A 12,915-nucleotide genomic window follows, 5' to 3' on the forward strand; every position below is an offset into this window, starting at 1 on the left:
GACCGGCGGTCATCTAGAGCAGTTGGTTCGCGGCGTGGGCTTACACTTACACACCTCAGTACTAGCTTGATACTTTCATGGAATACCAATATTGAGTATTAAAAACCAGCGAGCCTCCAGAATTTTACCTAATCGCAATCAATTTAGACAGTCACGGAGTACAAGGTACTTCGGTCACTCGGTGCTGCCCACTACTAGTGACTAACGCCTGTATGTACTCCACAGTTTGGCTTCCCCGGATATAAGGGATTCACCGTTCGGAGTGGATTTAGATCCAACGCATGCGCTTTGCTCATTTGTAACAGGCTAGGATTGTGATCCTCTTCAACTGGCCTCTGGTCGGTATTGGCTCGAGCCCATGTATTCCCCGCCCGCGTAACCGCTGCGTTCATTGTGACAGGATATGCCGGTAGAATTGTCGTTCAACATATTCGCTGGTGTCAGCATCTACCTTGGCTGGACCAAGCTACCATGTCCCTGCGACGTTACTCCCAGACTCCCAAGGCTGCCGGACAACCTATGGCTTGAAGAGGACCGTGCGGCTGGTCATCCAATGGCAGGTTCCCTGTCAGACTATCTGGTCTTTTAGAGGGACTCATTCTCCTGTACTCCGCATGGCTACTGATATTAAGACTGTATCCGCTATTGACTCCATCCATCACATCAATGTGAGCTAGCCAAAGCGGTTATGGAAACTAACATGGCTTGACAGGATGGTCGACCATGGCGCCGCATGGGGTAACTGACAGCCGTCAGAATGGTCCGACTACTAGTAGGCACTAGGCAAACTAATATTCAGGCACCTCGTGTGGGTTGGCCGGTTGCTTCAACGGTTAAGGCAAACCTCGCAGGGTTACCGAGGCATTGGGTTCGTTTGGACTCCTTCCATATAGAGGGGTTTGGATGCAAATCATCGTTGGCGGTATGCTAAACCCACATCATATCATCGTGCTATGTATGCGTACAGAGTACTTGCTCGGACCTATTGAGTCTGTGCCGGCGTCCAGACACAAGGGTTGTATACTACCCCAAATTATAACATGATTAGACTCGGATTTCGAGCATGCGGAAGTTGAAATTGCCTGTTGCCCCTTGGAGGGTGCCTTCCAAGTCCAAGGTCCTTTGTGAGTATGAGTGTGTGCTAAATGCTAAGGCAGTGGAACCGCGGTTGATGTCCGATGCCTACGGAAGGTACTCCGCACCGTATGATGCTCCTCCACAGCTCGGAGCCTGAGTTATCCACTTTCAATTTTCCTGTCTGTAATCCGTACCTTTAGGCGACATAATTTTGAGCGCATTCATAACTTGCTTCATACGTATTTGCTATTGCCGACTCTCCACTTTTCATAGAGGTTTCCTCCGACTGTGGATTCTGGAGAAATTGGAAATGTGGGAAGGAGCTCGATGCGATATTTCCTGACTCGCTAGGTTCGAACCCGGCCCAGGTTCCATGGTTTATGCGGTGGAAGTCCACGCGAACAACAATCGCCCGCCGATACTGCAGGATCGGAGCATACTGTACATACCAGTCTCACCTGCGATTTCAGAGCCCGATCCGATCACCGAGAAGCGTTCTTAAGCACGGAAAAACCCTCTGCCAACGTGAACGGCGGACGGCGAGGGGAGCCGATTGGCAAGCCAACCGTGGATGATGGTTGCAGGATGGGCGATGATATGCGCCCGCCACTGCCGTCTGTCAGGTTAGGTTAAGAAGTGACGCGGTTGGAAGGCAAAGCCCCGAATGAGATGTGAAGATGGCGACGTTGCTTGCCGATCACGCGGGAACTCCTTACAGGGGATCTGCACAGGCACTAACCGGGGAGAGCTGGGAGATGGAGGAGTTATCCACACCTGGGAGATTTGCAGCTCAGGCCTCATCTTTCTCGCAACGACGGTTGATTAAGATGCCGGTCAATTGAAGGTATAGTTGCGGTGTAAACTGGAAGCATTCCCGCCGAGAGGGTAGGATGGCTTACCGGGTCGCAAAGGGGCAGCCGTGAGTCCCAGTGGGCCTTTCCAGTTTCCACCACAGAGTTAACCGCGCCCGCAACTAGTCATCCGTCTACATCTAGTTATGTACTCCGTCTAAGTAAGTAGGCAGTAGTTACCTAGTAGTCTGTACCCAAGCACCACATGTGATAGAACAAACTCCAAGCGAATAGAAATTGTACATGCTCGGAGTAGCCGGTCGCTAAGTGAGACCAGTCAGGTAGAGTTGCTCACCGACAGTCGAGGGAAAACTGGGATACGGCAGAGGGATCTCTTGTGGCTAAGCTATTGAATCTTTTGAGCCCCTCCTCGCTTCGTGAGCTTTGGTGCATCCAACAAGTCCGCATCGTCTCAGCGCTCATGCTCATCGATCGTACAAAGTCAAAGCGACATTTACCCACGATGGTTGTCCAGTCTCATGGGTTGAGCCTCGCAAAAATATGCAGCCAAGGATCTGAGGCCCGTGACCGGGAATCCCAGCATGACCCTCCGCGAACAGCCTCAAAAGAATATAGCGCAGACGGATGTTGGCCTCAGTGTCGGTGATTGAGTCCCTCCGAGTGAAGGTCCTTCGGGGTTCTTGCCTGGCCTCGGCCACCGTTCCTCAGGTGCGAGCTATGCAGGATCAACAAGATTGCTCATGACATATCCTCTAGAACTCGAAGAAACTGGAGAGCGTTCCATTGTAAGGGACCCGGTTTATCAAATACTGGTCAAAGCATTGCACTGCATCAATAGCCCAAATTCTAATCTAAAGATTGACTGTGCATCAGTCTTGTTTGCAACTGACCAAACATACCCAGTCACTCTAATTCATTTCAAGCTCATCCAACCTTCCCCTCCCTCCCAACCGGTATATTCTCGCTTTTCCTTGGCTATAGCTTGTAACCAACAGGTAGGGATGGGGTTTACCTACCACCGCAGCATACTGTGTACTCCGTAGATGGCTAACAAATCAAGGACACGTTATCGGTTCAATTTATGATAGCTGACATCATGTACACAAACCACCGCAGTGAGGATGATAAGGTTTCGCGTGGGTTCTCGCAGTTGACTCGGGAATCTGAGCTAGGGAACGATCCCACGGTACACAACCGGAAGTGTAGGAGGCTGCGACAAACCTCCGTACTGGTTACTTCACGGCACTGGGACACGGACCGTGGGTTATCGATTAGGTTACCCTTGGTGGAACAATCTGAACCGCGGATTTCGCTCACGGGAGGTTCCCACTGGTTGGAAGAGATTGGCATTCCCTAATGGGGCTGGCCAGGAGAGTTTTCCTGTCACTGGTTATGTAGGGGAAAAATTCCTGATCTTCAGCCTGATACACGCTACACGGTTTATTCTGCCTGGGAATTGGGGCAGACAAAGTCACTGATATTTGGTAATTTCTGTGTATTGGCCAGATCCGGGGTGACGACGATCAGGGACAAGATCGTTGCCGGATAATCTCCAGAGATATGATCGGTTTCACCAGAGACTCAACCTCAGGGGGAGGGGGAGGGTTGCTTTACTTCGGATCGCTATCTAGGTACACTTTGTTGTAGCACTCTTGGCATCGGGTTGGCTATTCTTGTATAATAATGACATTAATCGGTATTATACACGAGGATCGCCTAGCATCCGTCGTCCCAGCAGCCGAGGTACACACCATTGTCACCTAGCGACTGTTACTAACTGACTACCTACTTATAGTACTGGCTACTAGCTCTCTCCAGGCTGTTTCTCCGAGCTTCCGTGCTTGGGTTCCTTGGAGGCAGACCCCGTTTGGTAGATAGTCATGGCGTGACAGCTAAGAATTTTAGCAGGCGTGTGGTCGCAAATCAGCTTCCAATTTGCTCGCCCGATCGGACTATTAAGGTCGCTAGAAACGACTAAATGGTCTCAGTGGTTATGGTCTCATGCACTCAGCACGTTCTGCGTTCCGTCGTTCTCCAATAACACTCTGGTATTAGTTTTCACCTTTTGCCGCATCAAAAAATTAAGTAGGAAAAAGACGGAAAAGAAAAAAAAAAATTAGGAGGCGGCTCTCGCGTACCCTACTATTGAGTATCAAGTGTACTCGGCACTTGACGACTAATACCTACGGTTACGGAGATCTGGTACCAAGACATCCGTATCGGAGGACCAATCCCCCACAAAGAACATCTCCTATCAACCAGGAGGATGAGCCGATGAGGCGACTGCAAAGACATCTTCAGTTAGACCCGCACATCCATTCACCCAGTCGCATGTAGCGTCGCCTTCGATTACCTCCAACGGATGGAGCGGGTTTGGCATTGTAGGGGGTGGTTCTTGACCCGCTCCTAACGTAATATGGAGGTATTATTGGGGACGAATCGTGTGTGCGGTACAATGGTTACCGAATGGCAACAACGGCCGCAGAACTACACCCGCTAGTTCCCAGCCTAACTTTAGTACCAGTTACCAAGATGGAACCGGACTTACCGTACAGCCCCAAAGGTGTCTTAGTCTCGCCCGTCCAGCTGGTCGAATCAGAATGGTTGGCTGATGCAGAAGGTGTGAGAGATTCAGGAGACATCCAACCATTAATCTACCTGATGATATGAGGATCGATGATACGATAAGTGAATGATGCCACCATCTGGAGCCAAGCCAGGCGGATTACCGCCATCCTAGAAGGATGATGGTACCTGAGCGACATGGATATGGCGAGTCCCTCTGGGTTTTGGTATGACTTGCAGCTGCAATGAGCGTAATCGTAGAATACCTCATCCCTACTTGGATCTTGACATTTGAGATCAGAATTCTCTAAGAAATTTCTTTCCCTTGGTGTAGTAGGTACATACTACGGAGTACGTACGATACACTTGATCGGGTTTCCCCTCGTGGATTTTTAATCGGGCCCCCCAAGTCATCTCTTTACTTTTTTTTTGCCCCTTCGCAGTTCTATGAACTTTGATCGAACGAGAGGGTGAACCAGATAAAAAGTAAAAAAAAAATTCATCCCAAAGGCATCGCTGGAGGGGCCCAAGGGAACAAAAATCAACAACCAGAGGGTCAAAAAGAAAAAGAAATACAGGCACGGTTCGGGAGGGTGTGTGCCTGGCGTTCCTTCTCGCGTTCTCTGGAAAATCCCGTCCGCCTGTCTCCGCCTGTCAGTCAGTCGGCCTCCCCTAAAGTTGAGAGTAAGTAGCAGCATCCCATCATTTCCATCTTCCCTCCCCCCTCCCCATCATTATCTCCCTATTCCCTTCCCCTTCCCTCTCACACCCTCAACCCCTCTCGCTCTTCCTCCTCCTCTCTCTCCGACCCATCTTCATCTTTCCCGCTCCTCTAGTTTTTCTTTTCCGTCCTTCCAGGCTCTTCCCCCCTGAACGGCCCGTCTTCTGCTTGATTCAGAAGACAAGGTGCCTAGGATCTGGTTATCGTTTCCTTCTCGATCTCCTTTTCGGTTTTGGCATTGTTCCTTTCTTGTTTCTATTTCATCATTGTTTCTAGCTGTGGTTTCTTTTCTTCCCTTGTACATGGCTCGACCGCTCTAGACAGCTTCTGCCATCCCTGGAGCCTTGTGTTCCTCACGTCGTACCTCGTCGCCAGCTCTCCTCCCTCTTCGATCGTCTGATCCGAGCCCTTCGTTTCTTTTGTCCTCCTCGCCAGCATTCGTTTCCACTTCGACCAGCCGCCTTTTTCCTTAATTGTTGTATCAGTATAATTTCATTCGGGGCATCTTCCTTGAGAACAGGTACGACCATCCCGCAGCCTGCCTTCCCCCCACCCCCCTTTCAAGACGGAAACCACAATCGCCCCAGAGACTCATCGGTCCTCGAGAGTTCAGCCAATCTCTGAACCCGCTTGTTTTTGTGCAATCTTGACTGACAACTGTGTGTAGTACAGAATTCCCCCCTGTTGTCTTCTTCTGCTGTTTCCTTTTACCCTTTTGATCTTCTCCCTCGATTTCATCTCGACATTAGACTTGGTCCACCTGGCTTGGGTACTACGGATAATCCGACGAGCTCGCTTGTCGACACATCTCATCCCGGAGACGCCGCCAGCTACGCGTCGGATGCTGTTTCGTTCTGAGTAGTGGAGGAGAACACCATGGCTGCGTTGGTACAGACAATCCCCCAGCAAAGTGGCACGGTTTCTGTGCTTCAAACTCGACCATCATCCTCTTCGGGCACCTTCACAACTTCCCCCCAACCCTCGCAACAACAAAACCCGCGGAACTCGACGATGTCCTGGAATCCATATAACAATACCGGCAGTTCGGGAAACTACAGGGTAGGCCACCAGGTTGTGGCCCCCTACGCCTTTACCAGCACTCCCAACCTCTCGAATTCACCCAACATGCAAAACCGTCAGTCGCTGTCCCCTCATCTGAGGCCAGAGCATCGCACCTCTTCTGCCCCATCCGTGTCTCCAGGGTCTGCAACTACTGCCAACATCGGAGTCAACTCGCGTCTTGTCCATCCTGCAGCTGGTTCTGTATCCACTTCTTCCTCCAACTCCTCCGTCCACTCCCATATCTCGAAAGACGACTCCGCGATCCCGACTAGACAGCTACGTGCTGAACCCCCCTTGCGCCCACTTTCTACCGTCAATCTGCCCTCATCTACTTCGTCGACCTTTATGAACATATCCTCACCCACTGTCGCCCGCCCGTCCCCCGACCGTTATCGTCGTGGGAACCGGCGACCGGATACTGCAGCGGGCGCACAGCCCGCATCAACACAGCCGAATGGGCCTGGGTCGGCACGTACTGCACCGATAGCCGTGGATGACAGCTTTCTCCACTCGAGCGCCCCTGGTCTCTCGGCGACGGCACTAGAAAGCCCTCGCCGCACTGGGCATGTTCGAGTGCCCAGTGCTGATGATACCTCGCGTGCAGACAAACCCCAGACAGAGTTAGCCAAGCGGTATCGGCGCCGGAGCTGGGGCAACATTGATAATGCCGGTCTCATTAATATGCAGCTGCATTTGCCCACGTCGTCCCCAACCCCGACAACAGGTGGGCATGATTATTTTGACCAGAGCGCCCGACCCCGATCGGCCCAGTCTCACAGAGATGTTCAGGGAAGCATTCCGTCCTCCCATTCCTCAACCTCATCTGTGCGTGATGCGGGACATGCTGAGTCCGCTTCCTCGTCCAGCAAGAGTGGCAATAAGTTAGATGACACCAAAAGATCGACCAAGCCCTCGCCGCTGTCTCAACCGGTTGAGGTTGATTCCAAGCCCCCGACTCCAAAGGCATCGCAACCCGCTACCAACCCGAAGCCGATTCCCACGGAGAGTCTTGCTACACAACGCCTTGCTGAAATCACACAGGGCGACATCAAGCGGCCAGGGAAGTCTAGACTGAGGAGAGCCTTCTCCTTTGGCAGCGCGTCAGAACTTCTTAAGGCCTCTTCGCAAAGCAAGAAGGAAGCTTTGGCTATAGAGAAGGCTCGCAGGGAGCTACTACAAGAAGAGCTGGGCCCAGAACAGGCGGCTATAGCCGAACAGCAGGAAGCGAGCGGCTTGGGCGAGAGCATTTATTCCTCCCATCATCAGGGCCGTATATTCAACAGTTCCACAGACAATCTTTCCGTTTCATCGACAGCATCGTCCGCCTCGATCATGCTTCGCAAGATGGGAAAGGGGATGAAACGATCAACGCGGTCGTTGGTGGGCCTGTTCCGCCCAAAGTCGGTAGTGAGCACATCCTCAACCGATGGCGTCATTATTCAGCCAATGGCGCCCCAGTTGTCGATGGTCAATATCGAGGCGGAGAGGAAAAGTACTGCCGTCACCTCAGATTCGCAGGACCATTCGCTTAGTAGCTCATTGCTTCCTAAGTTGGATTCTGAGACACAGAAAGCTGCGAGCCATGAAGATGGTGCCCTTGACAAGTCCCAGTCGCGTAAAAGCATTGTCGGAGGAGACAAGGAGCGGGCAGAGGTCCTAGCAGCTGTGAGGAAGGGCATACTCAAAAGTTCGTTTCTCATAACATTCGGTTTGTCTTGTTTGACGTTGTTGTGCTAACCTATAGCCTCAGAAACCTACTCTGACCCGACCAACCACACCTATACGGTCAAATCATCTGAGAATTCGACCGGCAATGACTCGCCGCATTCCAGTGTTCCCAGCACCCCTGAGGACCAGACCCGGTCTGGTAATAGGCGATCCGATGCGGTGAAGATTGCTGGCGAGGATGACTATCTATCAGAAGGACGGTTCCTCACTTCAGAGGCGAAGAGTGCACCTGTCACACCACAAGCTATGATGCCAAAGAGTCTCGTTTTCAGCCCTCGCATTCAGTTTCACGAGACATGGCCGAGTGGAGAGTACGATCGACGAGGTGACATTGCAACGTGTAACCGGTTGACTCCGCTACTTGCACAGCAAATCAAGGAAGAGCTGAATAACTTCAAGATGGTGAGAACCTCAGCACACTTTGGTGTTCTATTTTGGCGATGATTGATTACTAACATGACGTAGGAGATGGAGGTCCATGAGACATCAAAAATTTATACTCACTTCCTCTGAGTCGCTGCATTTCGAAAGGCGTTCTTACTGCGTGTCTTGTTATTTACCCTCAGGAGGAGTGTTGGATCTATCAACGGCATGGTATTAAGCCTTGGTGGCTTCTAGACCTGTTTCCTTTTCTCTAGAGAATATTTTTGGTTCCTGTCTTCAGTCCGGCCCTGACTCGGTGTCTAATTGTCTGCCGAGTTGGCGGATGCGACCGGTCGCCCCTTTGTTATGTTTGCTATGCGTTCTGGGTGTTATGGCGACAGCAACTATCCGGTCTTGGTCTTGTCTTTTTTCTTTCTTCTTTCTTTTCCCTTCGTTATTCTGCGCACGGAGATTTATGGGGATTCTACCACAGCAAATGAAGAATAGTGGATCGAATGTTGGAGGCATCGCCTATGAACCGTTCCGGATCATTTGGCTTCGATCTACGTCGCACCCAGGATTTGGGCTCCGATTTACTACTGCACTTTCTCCCCCGGCGGCCCGGCACAATCATGGTTCCTCGTCTCCTCTAATCTTACCTTTTCCTCCAGACCCGTTCCCTGGTCGACCTTGCATCCGAGCCACACCGTCTCTTTTAATCTCGTTTTGTTCTGCAAGCGTGAAAATTGGGCAGCATCTCATTGCACATTGTCTCATAGTGTCATAGTGAATCCTTCGTTTCCTGTTTTGCCGGCCCCGATCCTTTGTCGACGCGTTGTCCGTGTACAGCTTTCTGGAATTGGACCCGCAGTGGAGGGCTCGTACCATTATCGCTCAGCTTTGGCTGGCCAGATGAATGCAATTCCTTTTTGCAAGGCTTCTCAAACACCCATGCCGTAATCGTAGACGCTCCGTGCAAGGCGTATGTCTTGGATTTCAGCAGACGTATGGTTCATAGTAGGGGGTTCATAGGTTTGAAATAGCCCCCGGGACCTTGGCTCGTTTGCTCTACTCTGCCCTCGATCGTGGCTAGAGGATGACTACTTGACTAGTGCTCCGTAGACCAGCTGAAGGGCGAGTGGCCGCACTAAATAAGGGCCAAAGGGGAGCGACGCCAAGGACCCCCACGCTTTCCACGGGTGAGGGAACGAATGCAACGCCGCACCGCTTCCCTACCACGCGAGAGATCCCGACAGCAGAATCTGCTCTGGCATCTATCTGTAAGGTCGGCGGGATTAGGGGCCTGGGTAGCTAATTGGAACCCGGCCCTTGCTCCCTATTTTGCCGAGGTGGACCCGATGAGGGTAAATGTTGGCTGGTTAGGTAGGGTAAGAATTTCTTGGACTGGGGGCACCATGTCATCGCACGGGGGAGGGGTTGTCCTTAGCTTCGCACCGGACCCGATATGACGGGATTTCCTTAGAGAGGTAGGTAGGACGGTACTTTTGGAGCGTGAACTGAATGGCCTGATTTGTGACGGTAGTTGGGTGTTGGGAACCGGCTATATGGCTGATGATCCATCAAGGAGCGGTGACTCCTGCGTCTCCTGTGGCTCCTGCGACAAGGAAGGGAGCAGGAATGATGACCAACGAGAATCTCCACTGGTGGAGGCACCTATCATAATTTATCCTTGAGGCCGGTTGAAGCCAGAGCCGGGGTTGAGGTTGGTAGGGATCTTCCGCTCTCGAGCGCTTTTCGGGCCGGTCGTCTTGGCTCTCTCGGGGTCAGTCTGGGGTTGCGCGACCCCGGCTGGTCCGTCGATATAGGCGGCTGAAAGTCCGGAGAGTGGCAGTCAAGTCGTACAGGGTAGACATCTCATCGTCCGGGCTGGGAGAGAGCCGAGTCTGGCATGGACGACGGATAATAATGCGTGTAACTCGGACCAGGCGCAGGACCGAGAAGCCAAAAAGCCGGCGAGAGCTCGGCCGTGGCAGGGGTCGAGATCACGGGAACCCCCACGTTTTCCCTCCGCTTTTCTTCGGGCTGCTTTGCTCTCTACGAGTCTACACACTATCTTCCTTCCACCTCGACATCATTCTCCTTCTACGTTGCACGTCGGCAACCCCCACGCCAGTCGGGCCTCTCCACAGGCCATCCCACCAGTCGCGGCGGTTCCCCTAATGATCCTGATCTCATCTCCAGACTCTTCCCCATCTCCCTCGTTTTTCCCCGACCTGTCTCGCCCCGCTTCGGGTCCCCCCATTGGCGGGGCTGGCATCTCTGCAGCTGGTTTCATTCCCGATCCCCATTGCCATGGTCCATGATGCGGGTTCCCTCCCTCGTTGCTGCCTCCCTTCCTTCGGGATCCTCGTCGGCTCATTGCCGTTCGGTTCTCTAGTCTTCACACAAAAAGGTCCCTGATCCCGACTTCAGCTGGCACCATGTCCCCGTCGATTACTCTCTTTCCCCCCTCCTCTTTCCTACTGCCTTCTCCCCTTCCCCGTCCCTTACTTCTCTGCTCTCTTCTCTTATTTCCCGTCTCGCATTGTCCTACTTCGTTCTTCCTGCCTCTTCATGGGCCTAGTCAGACTACCGGAGACAACCATGTCCCCTAGAACCTCTCATGATATCGAACGGGATATCGACAAGAGCCATGTTGACAACGTCGAGGTTGTTCCCAATGCTGTGGCCAACGCCGACAGACCAAATCCTAGGAAGGAGGCTCCAGCCTACGTGGCTGGCCTCACTCCCGAGGAACGTGAGAAGGCAGAGAAGGCTCTGGTCCGCAAGATCGACCTTCGCCTTCTGCCCATGATCATCATCATGTACATTCTCAACTACCTGGACCGGAACAACATCGTAAGTGACATATTCACTCTATCAACCATATCCTGTTCTGTGCTCATGGTCTCCTGTTTGCTAGGCAGCTGCCAAATTGGCCGGTCTTGTGACCGACTTGAACTTGGTAGGTGTGGAATATCAGACCTGCGTCAGCATCCTGTTCGTGGGATATCTCTTAATGCAAAGTAGGTGCAAGCAACTCATCGGTGGACCGTTAGATACTAACGATAATAGTTCCATCTAATCTACTACTGAACAAATTCGGAAAGCCTGCCCTCTACCTTCCCGGTGCAATGATGCTATGGGGTATAATTTCTACCTGCACAGCTGGGGCTCAGAGTTATGCCGGATTGGTCACTGTTCGATTTTTCCTCGGTTTCGTTGAAGCTGCTTATTTCGTACGTATTCACTACTATGAAGAAGAGGCCTCAAGATACCTTACTAATCTCGGTATTTTGTCCTCTAGCCCGGCTGCCTCTACTTCTTGAGTGCCTGGTATACTCGTAAGGAACTTGGATTCCGGACTGCAGCCCTCTACTCCGGTTCCCTCATCTCTGGTGCCTTCTCCGGGCTCATTGCAGCGGGAATCACCGAAAACATGGACTACAAGATGGGTCTCCGAGCATGGTCAGTATACCCGAGAGAGATCCACTTCTAAACTAATATAAGCGCTAACTTGGGTGTGTCTCAGGCGCTGGCTCTTCATCATCGAAGGTGCAATTACTATTGTCGTTGCCTTCCTCTCAATCTTCATTCTGCCCAACTTTCCACGAACCACTGGATGGCTCACCGAGGAAGAGAAGGAGCTGGCTGCTTGGAGATTGGAGGAGGACATTGGCGAGGACGACTGGGTGGACAGTGAGCAGCAGACCTTCCTGCATGGTGTCCAATTGGCCTTTACCGATATTAAGACCTGGATTCTCGTGAGTGGCCCAGCCAAAGTGCTGTTCTTTTCACATTGCTAACTAGTCTAGATGCTGCTCATCTTGTGTATTGTCTCCTCTGCCTCCGTGACGAACTTTTTCCCGACCGTCGTCAAAACCCTCAACTACGGCAACATTGAAACGCTTCTTCTCACGGCCCCTCCATACTGTCTGGCTGTCATCTGTGCCTTTGCCAATGCCTGGCACGCCGACCGCACTGGCGAGCGGTACTTCCACATTACTCTCCCTCTATACTTCTCTGTGGCGGCTTTCATCATCGCTGCTACCACCACCAGTATTGGACCACGCTATTTCTCCATGATGCTGATGGTTCCATCACTATACACGGGCTACGTGGTAGCCTTGGGCTGGATCTCGAGCACGCTTCCTCGTCCGGCATCGAAGCGTGCCGCAGCTCTGGCAGGCATCAACTGCGTCAGTAATGCCAGCAGTATCTACGCCAGTTATATGTACCCCGACAGCGATGCTCCACGATACAGTATGTACCACCCTCAACAGCACCATATTGCTTCTCTATACTAATTATCTAATCATCGCAGTCACGGCTATGAGTGTCAACTGCGTCACCGCGTTCGTGGCCATCCTGTCTGCCACTGCCCTCCGTTTCATCCTCGTCCGACTGAACAAGAAGCTTGACCGTGGTGAGGGAATTAGCGATGCTGTTTCCTCCGGAGGTGTCCCGGGCCAGGCCAGCTCCAGGGGCTTCCGTTTCTTGGTTTAATATTTTCATGACATGATTAAGTTTTTTTGGTTCGCTTTTTACCCTGAGCGGGTCATACTTTTGGTGTATTACGCAAGATGC

At 52.0% G+C, this 12,915-nt stretch overlaps 3 protein-coding genes across 3 annotated transcripts; 2 read left to right on the top strand and 1 right to left on the bottom strand.

The window, feature by feature from the left end:
* Positions 1 to 4,776: 4,776 nt before the first annotated feature.
* Positions 4,777 to 5,291, bottom strand: BO80DRAFT_137775 (uncharacterized protein). The gene has a single exon (XM_025713655.1). The coding sequence runs from the start codon at positions 5,150 to 5,152 to the stop codon at positions 4,865 to 4,867; it is 288 nt and encodes a 95-aa protein (XP_025579816.1). The 5' UTR covers positions 5,153 to 5,291; the 3' UTR covers positions 4,777 to 4,864.
* A 398-nt stretch (positions 5,292 to 5,689) lies between these two features.
* Positions 5,690 to 8,575, top strand: BO80DRAFT_137796 (uncharacterized protein). The gene is made up of 4 exons (XM_025713657.1): positions 5,690 to 5,695; positions 5,848 to 7,924; positions 7,988 to 8,367; positions 8,431 to 8,575. The coding sequence occupies exons 2-4, from the start codon at positions 6,052 to 6,054 to the stop codon at positions 8,476 to 8,478; spliced, it is 2,301 nt and encodes a 766-aa protein (XP_025579817.1). The 5' UTR covers positions 5,690 to 5,695; positions 5,848 to 6,051; the 3' UTR covers positions 8,479 to 8,575.
* A 2,357-nt stretch (positions 8,576 to 10,932) lies between these two features.
* BO80DRAFT_345280 (putative MFS transporter) lies at positions 10,933 to 12,834 on the top strand (the record flags this gene model as incomplete). The annotated part of the gene is made up of 7 exons (XM_025715317.1): positions 10,933 to 11,187; positions 11,252 to 11,354; positions 11,404 to 11,567; positions 11,636 to 11,796; positions 11,861 to 12,092; positions 12,144 to 12,591; positions 12,653 to 12,834. 7 exons carry the CDS (start codon positions 10,933 to 10,935, stop codon positions 12,832 to 12,834), a joined length of 1,545 nt encoding a protein of 514 aa, XP_025579818.1.
* Positions 12,835 to 12,915: the final 81 nt, after the last annotated feature.

Source organism: Aspergillus ibericus (assembly GCF_003184845.1).
Source record: "Aspergillus ibericus CBS 121593 unplaced genomic scaffold BO80scaffold_3, whole genome shotgun sequence".
Classification (NCBI taxonomy): domain Eukaryota; kingdom Fungi; phylum Ascomycota; class Eurotiomycetes; order Eurotiales; family Aspergillaceae; genus Aspergillus; species Aspergillus ibericus.